At 41.8% G+C, this 24,020-nt stretch overlaps 1 protein-coding gene across 1 annotated transcript in view; it reads left to right on the forward strand.

Moving 5' to 3' along the window:
- The window catches only part of NCAM2 (neural cell adhesion molecule 2), a 535,968-nt gene that overhangs the window by 361,169 nt on the left and 150,779 nt on the right, over positions 1 to 24,020 (forward strand). The window contains exons 9-10 of the mRNA XM_090060216.1: positions 690 to 840; positions 23,498 to 23,685. Of these exons, the coding sequence (XP_089916342.1) occupies positions 690 to 840; positions 23,498 to 23,685 (339 nt within the window). The remainder of the gene's footprint in view (positions 1 to 689; positions 841 to 23,497; positions 23,686 to 24,020) is intronic.

The raw sequence follows: 24,020 nt of genomic DNA on the forward strand, positions 1-24,020 counted from the left end.
TGAAAAAGTAGAAGACAGCATGGATCTCCAACCCCCCCCCCCCGACCCATCTGCTTCTGTGTTGTCATAACCATCATCAGTAAAAGCCCATAGTACCAAGAATATTTTGGGATGATTTGTTCATTGGTGGTGTTAGCAGAAAAATACAAATGAAGATATTTGGGGTTCTGGTTTTTTGTTTCCTCTTTCAGTTTTTCACTGACTCTCTTTAAAGGTTGGGGAGAGAGTCTGGAATCAAATTTGATATGACTGTATAACACCATTCCACTAACGACTTAGGAGTTACTCCTTATTTCCATCAATGTGACTGAGATCATAAACAGATTCCTTAGTTGCTATTCAGTTATGTCAATCTTAGAATTGTTAATTGTGTGGCTTCATTTCTTGGTGTTCCTTTAAGCATGTACTTACTGCCTTGACTATAGAATCTTGAATTGGGATATCACTTCTTTAGAGATATATACAAAGAAAGATAGATAGGTGGGCAGATAGCTATATAGATCTATATATATTTAAAATCTTATGTTTTGACACATTTTAAAATCGCTTAGTGATTAACTTTAATTTCACTATGTGATTAGATGCTTTCACAGCAAATTCTTTACATTTAGTCATAATTATCAATGATGTTTAATATATAAACAAATATATAAAGAAAACCCTTTTTTTTTCTGAATCAATGTAAACAGAGCCCAGATGGCCGTATAGAAGTCAAAGGGCAGCATGGAAAATCGTCACTGCATATTAAAGATGTGAAGTTGTCAGATTCAGGGAGATATGACTGTGAAGCTGCAAGTAGAATTGGTGGGCACCAAAAGAGCATGTACCTTGATATTGAATGTAAGTTCTAATATTTTATTTTCTCTTTAAATTTGTTTTAAAAGAAAAAAAGTACATTCTTAATGGAAGATCACATTTTATTAGTAATCCATGTTTAACCTTGCATATTATAAGGGTGAAGTTACAAATTACACTTAGGCCATACTAAATCTGTGGAATGCTGTGTAGTGTTGAAGTTGGAACATGCTGTGAAGAGTTGCACATGAAGGGTTAATACATTTTGTTGTTTTTTTTGTTTTGTTTTTTTGCCTGCACTGCTCCTGCACTTGTCACTAGGGGCCTAGAGAGCAGAGGCAGAGGTAGGGGTAGGAGCCAGGACATCTAGGGTCTATTCCTGTTATGGGGGATAGGGAGAACTGCTGGAAGACTGCAAATTACTCTTTTATATCCGTGGAGCAGATGGACATTACACTAGCATGAGCTTGTTAGCACAGGCCAGGGTTAACCCACACTTGAAATGGCATAACTTTGATATGCTCAGAGAGCACTTAGCCTGAATTAATTAACTTTAATGTGCAGACATTCCAGTTTTAAGTATTGTTAGTACAGCCTAAGTGTAATGTGTAACTTCACCCTGAGAGAGACTGGCTGCCCAAAGTTAACATTTCTGACCACACCGTGCGAATCCTGCCTCTTTTGAATACAGTTAAAGACATTGATTTTTGTCCAGCCCATGTTTCCTTCTGTGACTGTTTTGATGGCATCCCTCTCTGCAAGACATTCTGGCCAGTGGAAGCTACCTGTGGGTGAAAAATAAGGCCTGAACCTTATTTTAAAAAAAAAGGCTAGAATGCTCCCTATTTCCTTTTCCCACTTTTCCTCAAAAAATCTTACGCCTTTGTGATAACTTGAAGTCATGTATTATTTGTGGGACAGTCTGCTTTATTCAAAGCTAGTGTGTTCCAAGTAAGTGCAGTGGAGGATATGCAGATTTACATTGGAAGTCTCCAATTCTGTACAAAACGATTATGGTAACTAAATTCCAACCTGAAAGGCAGAAGAGGCTTCAAGTTTAGCATAGAGTTCAGAAAACTAAAACATTTTTCACTATTTTTTCTTTGGGTTTTACAAGTTCCTCCGTATTTAGAACAGACCTTGAGAGCGACAGGTAGGGACTGAGGATCTCAAAATAATGAAATGTATAGGAGTTGTAGAGGGACAAGTGTGAAAACCCATAAATTGTTTAAAAAAGGGTGGGGGGCAAAATATGGAAGAAGGAGAAGAGTGTTCCAAGGGTTTCAATAAATATCTAAACTTGAAAGGGAATACTAGTAATGTTTGCTTATCTTTATATGAGACTTGTTCTTTTTTAAAACTGCAACTCATGTAAAGCCACTGAAGTTAATGGACACCTTTCCGTGACTTCAGTTAGGCACTGGGTCAGATGTACTGAGGGGAGAAACAGAAGGTGGGTAATAAAACTATAACTTTTTATAGTTTCATAGTTGGTAGGGTCAGAAGGGACCTGAGCAGATCATCAAGTCCGACTCCCTGCCATGGGCAGGAAAGAATGGTGGGGTCAAACGACCCTGGCAAAGTGTCTATCTAGCCTCCTTTCGAAGACCCCCAGGGTAGGAGTGAGCACCACATCCCTTGGAAGTTGGTTCCAGATCCTAGCCACCCTGACTGTGAAGTAGCAGCTCCTGATGTCTAGCCTGAATCTACTGCCAGTCAATTTATGGCCATTATTCCTTGTTACTCCCAGTAGTGCTCGGGGGAACAGGGACTCTCCCATTGCCTGCTGGTCTCCCTTGGCCAGTTTATAGATGGCCACCAGATCCCCTCTCAGCCTTCTCTTGTGGAGGCTGAACAGGTTCACGTCCCGTAGCCTCTGCTTGTAGGGCCTGCCTTGCTGACCCCTGATCATGTGAGTGACCCTCCTCTGGACCCTCTTGATTTGTTGTCTGCATCCGTCCTGAAGTGCGGCACCCAGAACTGGACGCAGTACTCCAACTGCGGCCTGACCAGTGTCACACAGAGGGGGAGGATCACGTCCTTGGACCTGCTCGTGATGCATCTACAAGGTGCGATTAGCCTTCCTGACTGCGTCCCCACAATGGCGGTTTATGTTCGTCTTGAAGTCTGTAATGACTCCAAGATCCTTTTCTGCCTCTGTGCTGATGAGACGGAAGTTCCCCAGCCTGTAGGTATGGTGCTGGTTCTTTCTCCCTAGGTGCAGTACCCTGCACTTGTCAGTACTGAATCCCATCTAATTCTCATCCGCTCCCGCCGTAACCTGTCCAGATCCAATTGCAGCCTGTCCCTTCTAGTGTGCCCACTTCTCCCCAAATCTTAGTGTCATCTGCGAATTTGAGCAAGGTGCTTTTCACCCCTTTGTCCAAGTCGCCGATGAAGATGTTGAACAGTGCGGGTCCGAGGGCCGAGTCCTGGAGGACCCCACTGCCCACATCCCTCCAGATCAAAAATGACCCCTCCACCACCACTCTCTGGTAGTGGCCCTCCAGCCAATTGGTGACCCGTCTGACTGCGTAGGCATTGACACCACAATCTCCTAATTTTTTAACGAGAATGGGGTGGGAGACAGTGTCGAAGGCCTTCCTAAAGTCCAGAAAGACTACATCCACCGTGACACCTGCATCTAAGGATTTTGTGACCTGATCATAGAAGGCCACCAGGCTGGTGTAACAGGACCTGCCTCCAATGAACCCATGTTGGTTGTCCCTAAACATACAATCCCCTGCTTGCCTCTCACAGATGTGCACCTGGATAATTTTCTCAAAGTTTTCAGAATTCCAATTGGATGATTGCAAATGCATTTCTGATGGTGGCCTGATGCTAGATTTCATGGTTGGTCTTTTTGAGAGGAAAACCAGTGTACTTAAAAATAGGAAATTGGTGTCAAAGAAAAATATGAAAAATGCAAATTGAAGAATTGGCACGGTAACTTCTGACTGGATGGAGGAGAAAGCCATGCCAACTCCTGTATATAGATCTTGTTAAAAGGTTTAGCATAGTTACATATGACCAAAAATTAATTTGAGAAACTTTTAAACTGTCTGAAATACTGTTAGCATTTGGAGACATAGTTACTTAAAGCATATTTTTATCAGGAGTATATTATATCTAGTTTCTTCTTTTTTTACATATTCACTTAGAATCATTATGTTGATTATTGGGGTAAAAATGTATTTCTTTAAAAAATCCTAGCATGACGTGAACTATATTGTTTGACTACATTTGCAAAATTGCTGAACTTTGTTGCAAACAGTTTTACTTTTGCGGCATCCAGAAAACATTTATGAAAGAGTTTGCAGGAGCATCTTATATGGAGATTTTTGATGTTTCATCTGATGCCTTGAGCTGAAGTATAATTCAGTTCTGCTTCTCCTTTAAGAGTCTGGTAGATTCACTAGTAAATGCATATAGAGCTAATAAAAATATTGAAAGTGAAAATGTAATGGCATTTAGTGTTAAGCCTAGATGTGTTTAACTATCCAAATAAATTTGATATGGCAGCAAACTTTATCCAGTTAAAAACTGAAACATTTTCAAGCCAACAGCAATTTAGGACACATAATGTATTAGCACATCATAAATTTAACATGACAACTTTTAAATATTTAATACATGAGTTGTTGATTTGACCTGACGCAGAATAATAAGATTGAACCTGAATCAATTTGCAAAATTACAGAGTTTATCATTTTTATAAGGTTTTAAACTTTAAATTGAACTCTATAGTATTTAAGAAGTGCTGCGAGACTAGCGCACAATTTTTTTTTCCAGAATGGTTATTCTCTGAGTCACAGGCATGTAAACTTCTCCATGTTACCTAAGCAGTGAGATATAGTCATAAATGGAGCACTTCCAGTGACAAGGGGATAGGAATTCCCCTCATTCCCATCCTGTTCAGATTTCTTTTTTCAGTAAAGCTTATTCTGCACAGATCAAAAAGCAAATTGCAATGGTAATGACTTTAGGCATTAGCTTTATTTAAGTTGATGTCCTAGGACTGAGAAGGGCTTATTCCAATGTCACTCTGGAAATATATCTATAGTATTTTCCTTTATAAAACTTCTGTAATAAAATAATTTTACAAAATAAAATAATTTCTTGCAAAAACCAAAGGACACTTTCACTGTTGTGTACATACATCACCTTTTGGTCACAAGCATGAGAAACAATCCACGCACAAATTCTTCCTCTTCCAGAGTTTGTACCTTTGTTTTTATAGCATTAAACAATAATTTTAAGTGTTGTCATATCTTTTTCTTTAAACCAAAGTGCAGAATTATTCTCATTATGTAGTTCTTAACTAAGCCTGAATGACTATGCCTAATGCATTTCCATAAAGTAATAATTATGGTGGTTTTCCTCATGTTATTTTTTTCACTTACATGGGTATTTTGTATAGTTGGAGAGCATGTTCCTCTTGTATTTTTACAGGATATTACATCCAAAGTGAAATAATGAAGATTCACAGCTGCAAAGTGTCACAGGGTTTTTTAGTCTCAATGACCCCTGTCAGAGACTTAAACTATTAGTGTGAGTGCAAGGGGTTTCTCTGCTTAGCCTGTCTCTCTATCAAGGTTGCTCTTGGTAGTACCAGCAATTCCCAAAGCAAAATACATGACTAGAACAACTAGCCCTGGGCCATGGACACGTAAACTAATGAATTAGATGAGAAACTACTAACCTCCCGCGACCCCGCCCCCCACCCCCCAAAAAAATCCTGTAGCGATATGGTGCAGTCCCTAGAAGGGATGTAGCCTTCCCTGCCTACTAGATGAATCTGGGGAAAACATCTTATGCTTTCAAATGTTTATTAGGACAGAGTATCTAGATGCAGCAGGGAAAGTTTGTAGGAGAACTGGGGAAACCAAAACCCTGTGACAATTAAGGTCTCCCATCTAACCAACAAGGAGGTAGGAACATGTACAACAGAAACATAAAAGGATGGCCTGGGCTGTCTAAAGATAGCTCTGAAGTTGAGAGGAAGCTCTAACTAAGGCTCTGTCTATACTGTCTCTGTTTGCCAGCAGAACAGTGGCAGCAGACAGCAGGTGTCACAGTCAAGCCACCTAAAAGCTCCTGGTAGGTCTGTGCAGCTGGACAATAGACAGTGTTCTGAGAAGGTACTGGTGGCTATGAAAGAATTATGACAGCCAAATGAAAGTGAATAAATGTTTCTGTGCCCCCTAGGCCAGGAGGCAACAGAAGCCTTACCCAGGTGGGCATTGGTTTAACACAGCTAGTAAAAATAAGAGTTATTTCAACAGAGCATCTCTAAGACCAGACCTTCAAAAAGCTGAATTAATGTAAGTGATGCTGTTTTCTGTAAGCAGCATAGTTTAGATTGGTAGTAAACAGAACACATAGTCACCCTTTGATTGAAGGGGTGGAAGAGGGGTGGGAAATCATAGACTGGATTCCACTATTTTTAAACCAGTCTATGTTTGCTCAACTTTTGTTCTGTTATGGATACCAGTTTCTGATCACTTATACCAGTAGAAGTGTACTGTTTGTACCTGGCCTTAGCATATTGCTGGCAGAATTGAGGTTTCTTCACAAAACTCTTGTAGTATAGAGTGGCCCTGAGACGGAACTCTGTGACAGTGGTGTCTTTAAGGGTTTGAAGTAGAAAGGAGGGGTGTTGACAAAGATATGAGTGGCCCAAAACTTAGTGCCTTGAACTCAAAGGAAGTATTAGGGCCTACGTTTCCCATGTCACAAGACTTCCTACACCTACCAAGCTTCAGAGGATATTTACAATGCCTTTGTGTTCACGCTGAAATGGTTTCATGACTACAGAAGGTCATGGGTCCTTATTAGTCCCATACCAGCTCAGTCAGATGTTATGTGGGATTGTAAATGATTGTGCTCTTTATTGCCATCTAGAAGGGAAACCGAAACATCAGGAGCCGGGACACTGGCACTTACCATTCATAGCATAACCAGCTTGGTTCTCATGTTTTCAGTTGCATATATTGCTTGTTTGTGTGCACCTGCTACAGTGAGATTCATTCCAGATTGTATTTTGAGCATGGCAATGCTCTTGTGATTTATTTATATGAGGCAAATGCATGCTGGACATCCATGATTTAGTAGCCCAGAGCTGGTACATACCCATTGCTTCTGGCAAGTGTTATCAGTATACTGAAGTACTTCAAGCACGTTTGGAAGAATGTAATTTTAGAAAAAAAATACATATATATATATAGTGTGTGTGTGTGTGTGTGTGTGTGTGTGTGTGTAGACATGCATACATGCATGTATACATCTATACATACAGGTTATAGAAGATCAAATAAAAGCCATATATATGGAAGCTGTATATATGTAGGTTCTGGAAGACCAAATAAAATCAGGGAAAAATCCATTAATAGACCGTAACTTCGATTCTGTATAGAATATCATATATTCAGTATCTAAAGAGTGTCTCTTGGCGCTGATGTTTCACATAAACTGAAATACTCTATGGAAAGCACCATAAAAATATAGAAAACATTAAGAATAGATTTTTTTAAATGGCTTTTCCAGAAGGACCTAATGAAATTAGGTATGCAGATGTAACTGTAAATGGAGGGAAAAACAACAATGAAAGTATAATTTCTTGAAATGAGTATTTAAAAATATTTGGCACACTAATTATTGTCCTTATGAATTAGATAAAATGTAACTGAAAGATTTTGAACAGACAGCTACTTCCTTTCCCTTATGCTTATCATCTTCACTAGCTCTGTGCAGGCAAGTTGGCCTCAGTGAAATGATAGATTTTAACAAGAATTTTGTCCATATCCTTTGACACATTAATACCATAGTTTCTTCATGTAGTTGAACCCTTCTCTATCCTCACTGTATTGGATAAGTGGCTTACTGACAACTTTTCAGCAGCCTGGTTATTCACCATATGCATTTTAGGGCCATCATAGATTCATAGATTCATAGATGCTAGGGTCGGAAGGGACCTCAATAGATCATCGAGTCCGACCCCCTGCATAAGCAGGAAAGAGTGCTGGGCCTACATTACCCCAGCTAGATACACATCCAACCTTCTCTTGAATACCCCCAGGGTAGGGGAGAGCACCACCTCCCTTGGGAGCCCGTTCCAGACCTTGGCCACTCGAACTGTGAAGAAGTTCCTCCTAATATCTAATCTAAATCTGCTCTCCTCCAGCTTGTGGCCATTATTTCTTGTAACCCCCGGGGGCGCCTTGGTGAATAAATACTCACCAATTCCCTTCTGTGCCCCCCTGACGAACTTATAGGCAGCCACCAGGTCGCCTCTCAACCTTCTCTTGCGGAGGCTGAAAAGGTCCAGTTTCTCTAATCTCTCCTCATAGGGCTTGGCCTGCAGGCCCTTAACCATACGAGTGGCCCTTCTCTGGACCCTCTCCAGGTTATCCGCATCTTTCTTGAAGTGCGGCGCCCAGAATTGCACGCAGTACTCCAGCTGCGGTCTGACCAGCGCCCGATAGAGGGGAAGTATCACCTCCTTGGACCTATTTGTCATGCATCTGCTGATGCACGATAAAGTGCCATTGGCTTTTCTGATGGTTTCGTCACACTGCCGACTCATGTTCATCTTGGAGTCTACTAGGACTCCAAGATCCCTTTCCACTTCCGTGCCACCCAGCAGGTCATTTCCTAGGCTGTAGGTGTGCTGGACATTTTTCCTCCCTAGATGCAGCACTTTGCATTTCTCCTTGTTGAACTGCATCCTGTTGTTTTCTGCCCACTTGTCTAACCTGTCCAGGTCTGCTTGCAGCTGTTCCCTGCCCTCCGGCGTGTCCACTTCGCCCCATAGCTTAGTGTCATCTGCAAACTTGGACAGAGTACATTTCACCCCCTCGTCCAAGTCGCTGATGAAGACATTAAAGAGTATCGGTCCAAGCATCGAGCCCTGCGGGACCCCACTGCCCACACTCTTCCAGGTCGAAACCGACCCATCCACCACAACTCTCTGGGTGCGACCCTCCAGCCAATTCTCCACCCACCGGACTGTGCAGTCATCCAAGTCACAGCCCCTTAACTTGTTCACCAGTATGGGGTGGGATACTGTGTCAAAGGCCTTCCTGAAGTCCAAGTATACGACATCTACCCCTCCTCCTGCATCGAGGCGTTTTGTGACCTGGTCATAAAAAGAGACTAGATTGGTCAGGCACGATCTACCTGCCACGAACCCGTGCTGGTTTCCCCTCAGCATAATTTGTCCTGCCGGGCTCTCACAAATGTGAGCCTTGATGATTTTCTCAAAGATTTTGCCAAGGATGGAGGTGAGACTGACTGGCCTATAGTTACCCGGGTCCTCCTTCCTCCCCTTCTTGAAAATGGGAACCACATTGGCCCTTTTCCAGTCCTCCGGGACTTGACCCGTGCGCCACGAGCGTTCAAATATTCCCGCCAGTGGCTCTGCAATGATGTCGGCCAGTGCCTTCAGTACCCTCGGATGGAGCTCATCCGGGCCTGCCGACTTAAAGGCATCCAGTTCCTCCAAGTGACCCTGCACCACCTCAGGGTCCACACATGGAAGTCTGGTGCCTTGCTGCTGCCTCCCTACACTCCCAGTGAGAGACTTGTCATGCCTCTCACTTAGGAACACTGAGGCGAAGAACTCGTTGAGGAGTTCAGCCTTGTCCCCTCTGTCCGTCACCAATTGTTTCTGCCCATTTAGCAGGGGTCCTATTCCTCCCTGGGCCTTCCTTTTACTCCCTATATATCTAAAAACCAATTTCTTATTGTCTTTTACTTGGGTTGCCATCCTCAGCTCCATGGTAGCTTTGGCCTGTCTAACTGCCTCCCTACAAGCACGAGCAGAAGAGGTATATTCTTCTTTGGTGATCTCTCCCTGTTTCCACTTTTTATGTGCTCCCCTTTTGGCCCTTAGTCTGCCCAGGATTTCTCTGGTCAGCCAGGGAAGCCTCCTGGCCCCTTTCCTTCTTTTACCTCGCACGGGGATCGTCTCGCTTTGTGCGAGAAGGATAGCTTCCTTAAGGCACAGCCACCCTTCTTGGGCTCCCATCATTTCAAAACTACTACTCTGCAGTGCATCCTTCACTAATCGCCTGAGTTTGCTGAAATCAGCTTTCCTAAAGTCCAGCACGTTCACCCTACTGGTTACCTTACCCACTCGACGCCTTATGTTGAATTGTACTTTTAGGTGATCACTGTCCCCCAGATGGCTACCGATCTGTAGGTCCCCTACTATGTCATCCCCCGTTGTCAATACCAGATCCAGTAAGGCATTCCCCCTAGTGGGACCATGTACCTCCTGCGTCAGGTGGAGGTCCTGTACACAGGTTAGAAACCTGCGTGAGCGGTGGGACTTTGCTGTCTGTGTCTCCCAGCAGATGTCCGGGTAGTTTAGGTCCCCCATGACCACCGCCTCTTTAGCTTTTATGGTCTCTGAGAGTTGCCTCAGGAGCCCCAAATCTATTTCTTCCCCTTGATGTGGGGGTCTGTAGCAGACCCCTACCACCAAATCCTTTTCTCCTTGCCCCCCATGTAGCCTAACCCACAGTCCTTCTACTTCCTCATCCTTTGATTCTGTCTTGATGAGGGTTGATGTATATTGCTCCTTAACATAGAGCGCAACCCCTCCCCCCCTTTTCCCCACTCTGTCCTTTCTGTACAATCTATAGCCCTCAATATGTACCGCCCAGTCGTGGGATGGATCCCACCAGGTTTCCGTCAGCCCCACTAAGTCGTAGTCGTTTAGTGCAACCAGGAGTGCTAGTTCATCCTGCTTGTTCCCCATGCTCCTAGCATTAGTATATAGGCACTTGAGCCCTGTGACTGGTGCTTTTGCTACCCCCTCGCTCCAAGTCCTAAAGGGCTTTTTGTCTCTAACCTTCCCGTTCCTTACCTGTGCCGTATTGCTGTCCACCCCCTGCCTTTCACGTTCCCAAAGCTCTCTTTCTTCAGGCTGGGCTGTCCTTGTGGGTGCCACCTGGTTTGGTGGTCCACAGCCTCCCCCACCCTCATCTTCCCCTCCCCCCGACGAGCCTAGTTTAAAGCCCGCCGGAGGAGATCCGCCAACCTGGAAGAAAACACACGCTTACCTTTGGGGGACAGGTGAAGCCCATCCCAGCCCATGCAACTTTTATTTTTAACATAGCATATTTGTTCCACAGCTTGTTGTCCCCAGGGAACACCCCTGAACATGTGGTCTGGTGCACAGCAGACTGCCCTGGGTGGGTTAAGGGAGGCTTGGACCATCATCTAAGTTGGCCCTGGGGAGCTCTGGAGGCCTCCTGGGGCTACAGCAGCAGGAATCCGGGTGTGTGGAAACTGGTCGGCAGCCAGGCTCCTGTTTTGGGTGGCGTATGCTGCGGTCACGTGTGCCATGCTGCCTTTTTTTCTCTGTGCATTTTTTTAGGTACCGGGATTTCCCTGTATCTCATTTTGCCTCCATGCTACAAATATTCAGCATGGAGAGTCTATTTATGTGCACCATGTGCATTTGGGTCACATCAGAAGCCTTTGAGGTGCAGCAAAGCACATGTTCCCACTCTTGGGGATGTAGCCATAAGCTTTAACATCGAAGGTGCTGAATGCAATGTATTTGTTATACAATGAGTTCAAGTATGTGAATTCAAGCCATGCTTTCATAGGAAATTTTATTCTATGAAAAAATAAAATCATTAAACCATTTTGCTGTTTTGCAACAAAGGGAAATGATTTTCCTCCAAATTATGTTAAACATCAACACTGAACAGTTTGTTGCGCTTGTCAGTTAAGCGTTCAGTGCTACAAAAGATACAAATAAATAGTATTTGAAGTGAACCCGTGTCAAAATTTGTCTACAAAGAATGCTTGCATATTATAATACACCCCCATATTCTTTCATGATCGCTTATTGGCAATAGCCATTTTTGCCTACACGTTTGAAGTCAACCTCATTAATGTAAGAGTGTTAATACTCTTCTGAGTAGATTAGCTTTTAGACCTTTTACATTTGTCTTATGTTAAAGAACTGTATTGTATTGAAGCTTATGCAAATGCCTTGAATCCATGCCATTTTATTTCATAGCATTTCAAAGAAATTGCTATATTTCAAGGCAAATTGAAAATATGGAACAACACATGATGTCTAATTAGAGAACTCGTATAAAATCAATGCAGATTATAGCAACAACCAAGACATAATATAAGCACAAATGAATTAGCATGTTTGTCTCCACATGGTGTTCCAATTACTACTGTTTTTACCTGTTACTCATGAATAGGCACCGTATAGTTCAAGTTCCATTACTGTTCACAGAAGCTGTTGCCATAATGTCCTGTTAATATGATTTGTTATGTTGCCTTTTAACCTTGTCCACACCATACAAAAATAACAGCAAGTATCAGATCCAGTCCTACAAACCAACAGTTATATGAGTTTCAAGTGCATGAACAAAGGAAAAGATCCATTACATACCATCCCAAAAACACTACTTTCAAGATTTCTGCAGCAAGGTCTTTAGAATGAAGAGCTAAACTAAAAATTGAGAGGCCTGTTTTCTTTTCATTATTCTTCCACAGATGTTGGGCAAGAAGCTTAACCTCTTCATTTTTCAATTACCACATCTGTACTAGTAATAATAATAATACAAAAATCTTTCTTCTGGCTCCCAAAGGTATTCTGACATGTAGGCCAGATATTAGTGGGAGTCAGAAAACCTAAATTCCTTATGATGAGCTCTATAGTATACTCTCCAATAAATGCATTAAATAATAAAACCAAAATAGGGATCTGAGTTTATTTGTAGTTCTGTATGATTTTGCTAGCTCTTTCTCCCAAGCATAATGTCATTTTAAAGTCGCTTTTTAATAACATGTTGACAGATTTTTTTCTAACAAGAAGAATGTAATTTTGGAAGATAAATAAAACCCATTAATCTTAGTAAAGCTTGTTTTTAGTTGCTATTCTATTTTCCTTCAGATTAAATTTACTTGTTTTGTCAACAAGTTTATTTGCCTCAGCAGCTCTGCTTAGTAGTATACTAATCTCATATTCTGTAGCCTCTAAGCAAATGTTTTATCTACATTTGTTTGGGAAATATTTTTATGGGTCTGTTTTACCTGTAATAAGCAAAAAATAAAAATTCTGATAATGCTTTCTTAATACCAATATAATTATCAATACATTAGAACAAAAGAACAAGACTTGAATTATGTCTTGAATTTAAATAGTCCTCCCTCCCCTCCCTACACCTCAAAAAAGTATTAAGAATGTTTCAATCAATTTTCTGTGTAACTTTAACTATTCCTATATTTTCTCCAAATGCCTATGCATATGGACATTTAGAGAAAATATAGCTTATTTTATTGTAGTATTAAAATTTATGCAGCTGACCTGGGTAGAATTTTTTAAATGATGAGATTTTGATAATATGGAAGTCATAAATTTAACACAAGTGACTGAGTTTGATAGGAATTTATTAATAATTGATGTTAAATTAACTCAGTTGCGTGCACCCACGTGTGTGTGTGTGTGCGCGCGCGCGCGCACGCACATGCATCACACACACATGCCTCCCCTATCCCACCTGGGGCAATTTGCCATGCGACAAAGTGTATGTTCAGGGGTGTTCCCCAGGGACAACAATCAGTGGCATAAATATGCCAAGTTAAAAAAAAAAAGTGTGTGTATATATCCTTAAGAAAAAATGGAGATATTTAGACATACCTTGAAATGGGTCATCGTTAAGTTTAAAACAAACTAAAATGTAATACATTTGAGAAAATCCCAATGATGTAAAAGAAGTACTAGTTAGATATCACCTCATATATAATCTCTGGGACAAAATCATGCTAAAATACTGGACCAATTATTGTCCTTTATTTTATATGTACAAGGCAATTTACCTATTGGGGTTTCTGGATATAACTGAGGAAGAGAATTTAGCTCATTTAACCTTGCTTTTAAATATTAGCTTCTAAGGCCTCCTGTATTTCCTGCAGTAAAGGGCAGTTAAAGAAGTAATAAGAATGCTCAGTTAAAAAAAATCTTTGAAACTTAATAATAAAAAAAGCCGTATTTCCCATCGTGCTTGCCTTCTCATTCAGATTACAAACCTCAGATCCAAAAGAATCTCTCTTGCTATGTTCTGCTGTCAAGACCATGCTTATCATGATGGTATTTTACCCTTTTTTTATCATTTTTAGATTTATCTAAGCTATTGGGAGCTGGGTTTACAGTATATTTGGAAATCCTATATACTGTATGCTGTATATTCATTAACCCAGGAATGATGGATATCTGCACTAGATCTTGTCACACAATTTCACACCTTGCAGTCTGAATGAGGCAGCTAGCCAAACTAACATCTGGAAACATCACCAGTTACAACTGAGATATTGCTTAGATCCAAATCATTCTACCATGGCAGTACAAGGTCTACGTGAGAGAGAGATCTTTTGGCCAGAGGACTGATCCCACATAGCATTTCTTCATTACTAGGACTTCTTGTAAGTGAAGGCAGAGTTGTTATACTTGAACCCAATTGCTCTCATATCCTTAGAAAGTTCTTTAAGCCAGCGTTTCTCAATGTGTGAGTCACATCCCAAAAGTGGGTCGCACAAATATATGAAAGGCTCATGAACAAATTTTCCAAGGGCTTGCTTGGGGCTTGGGGGGGAACAAGAGGGCAATCAGGTAGGGGGTTCCATGTGCATGTGTGCAAGCACACATGCATGTGACAGCCAGGCAGCAGGGAGAGCAGCTCCTGCAGTACCCCCAAGGTAAGTCTCTGGGGTGGGGGGGCACAGGTGGTGCATCAGTGGGACATGGGGGCCATAAGCCCCCCCTAGATTTGTATGCCTACAGTGGGCATAGGGCTGCAGCCTGGCTGGACCAGCACAGGTAGGAGCCACCTCCGCAGCCCAGCTGCAGGACCTGATGTAGGAGGACAAAGTGAGGTAGCAAGGCTATATATCATAGAAACATCTAGAATGTTTAATGGAACTTTCAAAATCACCTAGATTTATAAATACCTTAGATATTTGAATTCTTTGTCATCTCCTCATCTTTTCCAGCGCCCTCTTCCCCTCCCAAGCACCTCAAACAGAAACCCTCCATGAATTTCTACCTAAATAAAAAAATAGGCCTAATGAGATGTTAAAGAAGAAAAAGATTAACTCCAATACAACAGCAACACAGATATTTGAGACTGCTTTATCTTTCCAAGCCAGATAACACCACAGAACTAAAAGCTCGTGTTTTTAATTAATCGGTGATTAAATTAAGTGTACTCTTCCTTAAAGCCACACAGAGACCACAGAAAAGTATGTAGTTTATCTATTTCTGATTGACAAATCATATGAAAGGCATTTGTGATCCACCAATCACAGAGATGAAAAGAACCACCAACATATTCCTGTAGCCAGAATTTTTGGTCAGAACCAGCCTATTTCTATGACTACTAATGTTCTAGTACCTGTTCTTGATACTAGGGGTTTAACAGAAAAGCAACACAGTTAACATCCAAGAAGTGTATATTTGAAACTAATGTTCTGTAGGGCAGATTCTGAATATGTCACCCTCAAAATGTATAGCAGATCGGTAACAATGTACAGGCCTTCTAAAAATAGTTATGTAAAGGTTTCCTCCCCCTCACAGGGTTACAGACATAAAAAGAAAGTATTATAAGGTAAACAAGGGTAGGAAGCACTCTCTCAGCAGTCCATACTCTTACTGAATTTTAAGTGAAAACTAACCCACTCTGATGAGGGGGGAAATGTTATAGGTTTGCCTTCATTTCCTGAAGGTTAGCATTGTTCATGTAGGTGGTTATCATGAAGCATCTCATTCCGTGACCCCCAGCCCTTGTTCATCTTGTGATCACTTTTGTATGTTTGTGTGTCTTTGAGAAACGGAGGAGCATGGGAGCTGCATGTAATGGGGCCAGTTAGACAGGCCCTGCATGGGGACTCAGATGGGAGTGCTATTGGTCTGGGAGCTACTGCCACCTGTGGCCAGGGACTGGGGTGGGAGCGTGGGGAGCTATTTGCTATGGGGCTGGTCAGGGCTAGCCCTGCTTGATGCCACTACATAGATTCATAGATTCACATGCACCTTCAGGGACTCACTCCAGGGATGCTGAGGACCCTCTTTTCCACCTCCATACATATACACCCACACCCTCCCATACACCCCACCTGCTCCATACCCCCAGACACACACTCACAGCTTCCTACAGCCCTCACACACACTCCCATACCCCCCCACTCCCACCATACCCATACACACTGACACCCTCCCACACACCGATACCCTCCCTTTTCTCCCCCAATCCAGCAAAACCCTCCTGGACCCCAGCTCCACACAGTTCCTGCCTGCACCACTGATCACTCCTGTGGACTCTGCTTGCCCCCAAAACTTCCCCAATCCCTCCCATAGATTCTGCTTGCCCCCAGTCCCTCCTGTAGATGCCACCTTCCCTCCAATCCCTCCTGCAGATTGCACCTGACTCGCACCACCCCACCATCACTTCTGCAGGTCCCGTCTGCAAGGGGCTGGGAGGACAGACATCTCCTCCATCCCCATCCCCCTGTGGATCACTCTTGCCCACCTGATCTCTCCCACAGATTACACCTGTCCCCATTCCTCCTGTAGATCCTGCCTGCCCCCCAATCCCTCTGTGGATCCTGCTTCCCCTGAGCCCCCTGCACACCCCCAATATCCCCAAGCCTACTTGTCCCCTCCCCCAACCACCCCCTGATAGCCCCTCTATCTCAAATTAGATTAGGTATCCATTTTTAATGCAATCTAACCTCCCCCTAGCTCTCCCAAATGCCTACACTCAGTCAAAAACTATTACCTCCAATGAAACATATCTTTTCCCCTTTTGCTGACCTTGTAAGGTCTCTTGTTTGGGGCAGAGTAGAGCTAAAGCCTTATTAGAGGAAGCAGGCTGTCTAATTCTGTGAGCAGGTGTCTTCCTGTGCATGTAGACCTCTTAAGATCTGTTGGAAAGAGGCTCCCTCCAGGTAAGTTTAGGACTCCCAGCTTACAGCTGTTTGGGCGTAAATCTCTATCGCGCACACACACACACATTTTAATACTGTACAAATTTATTTATTTCGGGGGGGAAGGACACACACACACTTTAATACTGTACAGATCTATTTATTTCAAGGGGGGGAGGGAATAGCCAAATATATGAAAATCTTTGGTCTTCTCGTTATAAGTATAAACATGAATTGGCCATTATAGGTCCCCGGGCACATGTGCTGAATCAGGTAATTTGCCATATCCAATTTTGCATATGACTCTGAACATACACTAGGGCTGGATCTATGAAATCATTAATTGAATTACCTTCTGGATGTGACAAATGATGTATTAGTCTGTACTCCTCTCACAGTGTCTGAGACATTAAGCCTAATGGGGATATTCAAATATATGGAGACAGTTTTCAGACAGGGATTTGCTTCTCTACATAATTTCCTTATCCAGTTTATGCAGAACTTCTTTTCATGGTTGCTGCTGATTTTTTTTTCCCCCCCCATTTGGAAAGAGCAAGAATGCTGTGAGTTTACTTAACACCTTAATTTGAATTTTTCTAAAAGCCATTCTAAAACTGCAGTAAGTTTACATAATATAATGCATGCCTTTAGCCTAATTACATACTTTTACTAACTGTTTTTGCTGTTTCCAGGCATTTTTTTCTTTCTCTACATAGGTTAAATTGCTTCCTTTTGACACTGCTCCTCATTTTGCTGTTCCAGTTTAAAATAGCATATGTAAAGTTTGCAGTGCATTTATAGTAGCTATAGTTACTACACATCAACAGTAGCTTTTATACTGCTTTCTTTTTTAGTAGAGACAAGCAAAGTTCAAATGTCTTATACTTCTATTTTCCCAGAATTTTTGTTGGATGCAAGTTTTTTGTTCAGCTTTCTATATTGTTATGAGCCAGTCATTAAGTTTGGCTTCTGCTCTCAATTTTACCAAAATTCAAACACAATCAGACCTAAGATTATTGACGCAGGATCATATCTATTTAATGAGGTATATTAAGTCCAGTGTACTTTTTAATTGACTGCTTTCTTTATCGTGGAATCATATCATTTCAGAATACACTGCAAAAAAATACATTGCAAAAAAAGGGTGGTTGATTTCTTATCAGATCTGTTTCATGCAAGGCACAGTGAATGCTGTATTGCAGGTGACCCTAGTGCTAGTTTGTAATGTATTCATTTCTGTTTTGAAAAAGATAGGGCCTTCAACTTTGTTTATGTAATTTTCAATTTATTGCATAGTTGTATGGAAAATACTTTCATTCTTGTTATACAATAGCACAGAAACATTTAAACTTCAAGTCGTCCATAAATTAGCAATAATGGACTTGGGTAAAACGTAGATAACAAAAGGAAATGTAGCAGTCTGTTGTGGCTTTCTAATCTCTCTGTGGCTGTTGGGGGATATGCATTCACAAGAAAAAGCCTGTCCATTTGTTTCTACCTGCGTATTGCTTATTTTCAGTTGATAACAATTGCAATGGCCACTAGAATCCTCTGGCACTATCCCCTCCCCCTCCTATATATGAGTCTGTATAGCCTAATTTCCCATTTTGATTTTGCAGAGTTTATAGTTGTTACCGTGCAGCGACACAGCCTTAATAGTGTAAAAAGTTAAGTAGAGACAATCAAAAAGCCCAAGGCAGAATCGATCCAATCTACACAGGTTTCTCTAAGCTGCAGAGTTTGAAACAGTTATCTCACATTCACTCTGTAGTTGGGGGAAGCAGGCAAATGTCTATACTCTTGCACACCTCTCAGCATGCCAGATATTACTGAGGGCAGCTGAGCCCAGCTCAGGTGGTTGGCAGCTGTAGGCAGCCAGCGGCAGGAGGCATGCTCGCTCCACTCATGGAAGACCATGCCAATTTAAGATCCGCTACAGGTAGGATGGAGGCTGCAGGGGAGCAGGGCTCATCAGCTGCTTGGAGGAGGCAGTACCACTAGTGCATCCCATATTCCCAGCCCAGGTCAGCAGGGCACAGTGTCCCTCCCCTGTCTTGAGCCCCTGGACCATGTGCCAGAGCAGTTTCAGGAAGGGCTCACAGGATTTTCTCGTCCAGAGCCAGCACCAGGTTCCTGGCTGAAGATGCATACTCTGCAAATAAGGAGCTTCAGTTCCCAGGGAGGCAAGATGTAAGGTGCTATGGGCAGATTCTGGACAGATCACAGCCAGGCATGTTTGGTCGTGTCAGTAGAGCTGACCATTTTTACTTTTGCTGCTGGCTTTGGCTAAAGACCCAGTATTCAGAGCCCTTGCCGCTGCTGCCGCAGGGCTAGTAAAGGCCACACAGGAGTTGTAAGAAATGTAAAATGAGCAAAGAAAGTTAAAAAAAATAAACTGTCACTTAGCTGTCTTCCAAAAGTTCTTCCCAGATTTCACCTTCTGGTCTCCTCTTAACTTTCAGAGGCTTTGGAGAGCCTGCAGGCTTGTGCAAACAAACAAACAGACAGGAGCCCTCCTCTTGATCCCTCCCAGTGGCTGCTTAACCCCTGGTCACCCCAGGCTTCAGGCACCCTGCTCCCTGCCAGGTGTAGCCCCCTTGAGGCTGCTTTCAGCATTTTTTTATTCTTTCCTCTGCTGGCCCACGTGGGTGGCTCTTCCTCATTCACTGCATCTGTGTCAGCTCCCTTGCTGGGAGACTCTCTGCATCCCCAGACCTGGATCCTCAACCTTTGGTGAGTCCTTCCAGGTCTGGGGTGGGTGTGCTTCCAGGTTGTGGGGCTATTCAGGTTTTCCACACCCATAGTAACAGGACCCTACCCTGTTACAGGGGGGCTGCCATGCCTTTCTCAGAGCTGCTGTAATGCAGGGTCCTGGGGCTCAGATGGGATGGGAGGGACACTCTGTACCCTGCCAAATTGGGCTGGGAATGTGGGGTGTGCCTCTGGCACCACTTCCTCCCAGAAGGTCATGAGTCCCTCTCTTCCCTCGTGCCTCTGTCTTACCAGGCTGTCAGACAGAAAGCTCAGGGTTCAAGCCAATTAGGTGCTTCATGGAGGAATGAGCCACAGCTCCTCAAAATGGGGGGTGGTTAGGAGGTTCAGCAAAGTCCCCTGGTGGACAGTGACCTACCTTGATTCAGCAGTGAACCTGGCAGTGACATTCAATGCACCAGTCTCACCGAGATGAAGTAAGTCTGATATTACATATATCTAAGTCTATCTTATACTGGGGTCTGCCATTTTGAAACCTATGTGCTAAGAACTTGACTTTTGTTACTGCTATAGACCTGTTGCTGCCCACCTAAACCAGAAAAAGTATGATGTCTGTACCTGGCCTTGATGTGTATATTTTTATAATGATTTTTTCCCCCAACATACACAGTGTTCCTATAAGAAACACATTATAAGCCTTTGTGAGAGACCTAGTAAAAATACTGCACCTTCTAAACACAATGGAATAAAATAAATAATTAAAGAACTATAAGAACCAAATAAGGGTGCACCTGTTCCTATCATGATTTTTTGTTCTGAGTGTAGATTCAATCAATCCAGACCATGATCACACTGAGCAAGCTATGTTATAAACTGCTCTCCTTTTGGCTTCATTGTTACACCAGTAGAAATTTTGCTCTACTGGAAATATTTTGAGAGTACTTTGGGAGGGATGATCATTATGCCTATGCTTTACATTCTGCAAATGATCTGAATTTATTTCTGGTGCAATATATTGCATTGGTTTTATACCTCTTAAAATCTTTTTAAAAGTTGGGCCCTCCTTGCCTCATAGCTACCTAACTAGAACATGATTAGATCATGAATGGCTCTGGAATTTGATATATATGTCATATTGTTAGATCCAAGAATTTTTAACCTGAAAGACGGGCAGCAGAATGACTGTTTTTTGAGGCCCGTTGAGAAAAATGAGAAACATTTTGGCTTGAAAGTGCCAACTATTGATATTAGATGCATGGTTCTTTGAGAGACATTCTTTCTTTGTGTAATTTACACATGTATCATTTTGTGTAGTAGCTTTTACTGGAACATCTAAAAATTACGGCTGTGGGCAGCTTTGCTCCCTGATTTGATTTGGTGGAGATTCGGCCCAATTCGGTAGCTGAATCTCTGAATCTGAATTGAATCAGAGGACCCTTTAATCTCTCTAAATCGAATTGGAACCCTCCAAATCGATTCAGAGAGTTTTAGAAAGATTCAGTGATTTGGATACAGACATGGGTTTCAATGGTTTTTTCTCCATACCTCTAGGTAGCAACCAGCTTGTGAGTGCTACAGTGCTGGGTCACATGAAATGTCCCACAGAAGTGTGGGGGGCTCCTCAGCGTGCTCAGCAGAAGACCCAGAAGTGGACTAGAAGTGCTTCCAATACACTTCTGGGTCTGCCAGGGAGCACACAGCCCCCCCTCCCCGGGCAGCCTGCCATCTTGGCAACTGGTGCCTCCTGGATCTAGGGGGGGCACCTAGGGTCACCCCATGGCCAAATGCCAACTGGGGGGGCAAGGGCCCCCATGTGCACTCCCTGGTGGGAGTATTTCTGGTCCACTTCTGGATCTGCTGCTGAGCACGTGGATGGTCCCCCCACACTCCTGTGGGATGCTGCATCCGCCCCAGCATCTTAGCGTTCATGAGCCACGCTGGTACCTTGAGGTATGTAGAAAAACATTTAAAGCTGTATCTATATCCAAATCACTGATTTTCTTCAAATTCAGCCAAATTGAATCAGGGACAGTAATCCAAATCAACAAATAGAATCACTGTCCCTGATTTGGGCTGAATCCAAATTGAATAGGACCCACTTTGCACACCCCTACTAAACATGTATAAGTACCTTGAACATAAGACATGGTTACTTATATAAACTAAAAAAGCAGATCTTTAACGTTTGGATATTGCTATGTTTTTAAGAAACAAATAATCTTAGGAAACATTTAGTCTTCCAAAATGTGTGTACATGCGGAAAATTACATCCCTTCTTTGCTTAACAAAATTTGGCCAAACTGTTAGAATTGCCATAGAAAAGTAGAGTTCATTATATCACTAGCCACATTTTTTTCACAACAGAAAACCAGATAGTAGTTTATTTGTATTTTTCCTTTTACAAGCTCACTATTCACTTGTAAAAAAAAACAAAACAAAACACTAATTTTAAGAAAGTATAAACAATGGTGTGCAAATTGCTTACTCAGAATGAACCATGGATTTGTAGCATGTTCTGTCCCACCAGAAATGAATGTCAGTTTCTTCAGTATCCCTCCACAAAGCTCTCATAGTCCTGCCCCATTTCTCCAACTATGTCTGATGTTCCTAGCTTAATACTTTAGGGTTGCTGACTCTAACAAATCATAATACAGATAGATTCTGTGCAAATGTTCTGTTTCAGAAAGCTGCATTAATGTGAAATGTCAAATCCTGCAGCCCCTCTGCTATTGTATCCTTTATATAAAAATATTTGTAGGCTAAAATCTGCCCTTTAGATGTTATAAAAGTACCGTATCTTGAATGTAAGTATTTAACTGCTGCAAAAGTCTAGCACTGATTAAATTACATGGTATTATGACTTCTGGTGGCAAAAGATGAGCATACTAAAATAGGATTCTAGAAAGACATTTTTTTTTCTTTCATGATTGGAGCCAGGTTCTTCCCTCAGGAAGTTGAGTATATCTGAAAAATCTTTGCCATCTTTGACCAATAATATATCATCCTTGATCTGTGCTCAAAACTCCCAATAATGCCAATTCTACTTTTTGATCAAAGCCAGGATACATTCCTGTAAGAGCAGCAACATTATACTAAAAGATTAAGCAATTTTACAAAGGCAAATATGGAAGGAGTTTATACATGTGCATCTCAAAAACACAATTAGTGTTAAACCTTTCCTGAAGCCCCTTTTTAGCACTTAGTTACAGTTGTTTTAATCTGGTTTCGGGGCCCCTAATGGGCTGCCAAGTGTGTATCTTATATTTGTGCCTGTGTGAGTGTGATATAATTTCCCTAAAAGTTAACTCATTATTTTAGTCTTTCACAGAGTTATAATTTGTCATCCATGTCATCCTTTTCTTATTGTGTAATACATCTGATGTTGACTGATAGGTCATTTCACCCACACTTGATCAAGCTGGTTTCAGTTCTGTGTTGGATTTTGTAGAGACATATCGTAAAACACAGTTACTGCACCCAAAGAATTTACAGTGGACTTGGACTAGACTAATCATCAACATTTATAAGTCAGAGTGAGTGATTTAAGTTCATGACATTATATTTGGCAACCTAGTTATTTTGGGTTTAACCTGCTATATGACAACTTTCAGACCTACTCACTGGTGAGTAGTCACTCCAGCAGGTTGAATATAGAGGAAGAGAGCTTAGACCAGAGATGAATGAGACTTGAAAACTTCTATGGAGATAAATTGATAGAAGTTTCTCTCCATGTTCAGGTTCTCAGGCCTACAACTGAACTTTCGTCATGGCATACATAAGTATTTGTTATAGAGAACTGTGATAAGTAAATTATTTTGAAACGAATTCAGTGATGGACACCAAACATAAGTACATTTTTGGTGAATGTTTGGAATTACCATGAAAGGTGACAGTGTAATAATCCATATTGTGAAGTGACAGAGTAGTAATTTCACATATCCTTCAGAGCCTCAAAGCTTGCATATTTTATACATTGCATATTTTAATGAAATATAACAGCTAATATATTTGTATATTTCCTTTTTTCCAGATGCTCCAACATTTGTGTCAAATCAGACCATGTATTATTCTTGGGAAGGCAATCCCATCAATATAAGTTGTGAAGTGCTAGCTAATCCTTCAGCTTCAATTCAGTGGAGAAGAGGAAAGTTAGTTTTACCTGCAAAAAATACTACTCATTTAAAGATCTACAGTGCAGGAAGAAAGTTGATATTAGAGGTAAGGCATTAAATGAAATGAGATTGCATTCATCACAGGGGAATCATTTAATTTCTTCTCCAGTCAGTTGCCATCACAAGGGTTATATCAAACTATTAAAAGATTAGCTGTATGACACAATAAGGAAGCTTCATAAAACAATCTTATGAGTTATTCATCTCAGTATTCCTTGTGATCCAATTAGCTAATAGTCCTCAAATTTCAGCATTTGTCTTTCTGTCAGTTCATTATTTTCAGTGAAAACTGGTATAATTTGCATTGCTTTGAAAGCAGCAAATACAAATTGAACATTTTAAAATATTTAAACTGATTGACTAGATTAATATTAAACATTG

The sequence above is a fragment of the Crocodylus siamensis genome, chromosome 1, assembly GCF_052110815.1.
Source record: "Crocodylus siamensis isolate JL-2025a chromosome 1, ASM5211081v1, whole genome shotgun sequence".
Taxonomy (NCBI): domain Eukaryota; kingdom Metazoa; phylum Chordata; order Crocodylia; family Crocodylidae; genus Crocodylus; species Crocodylus siamensis.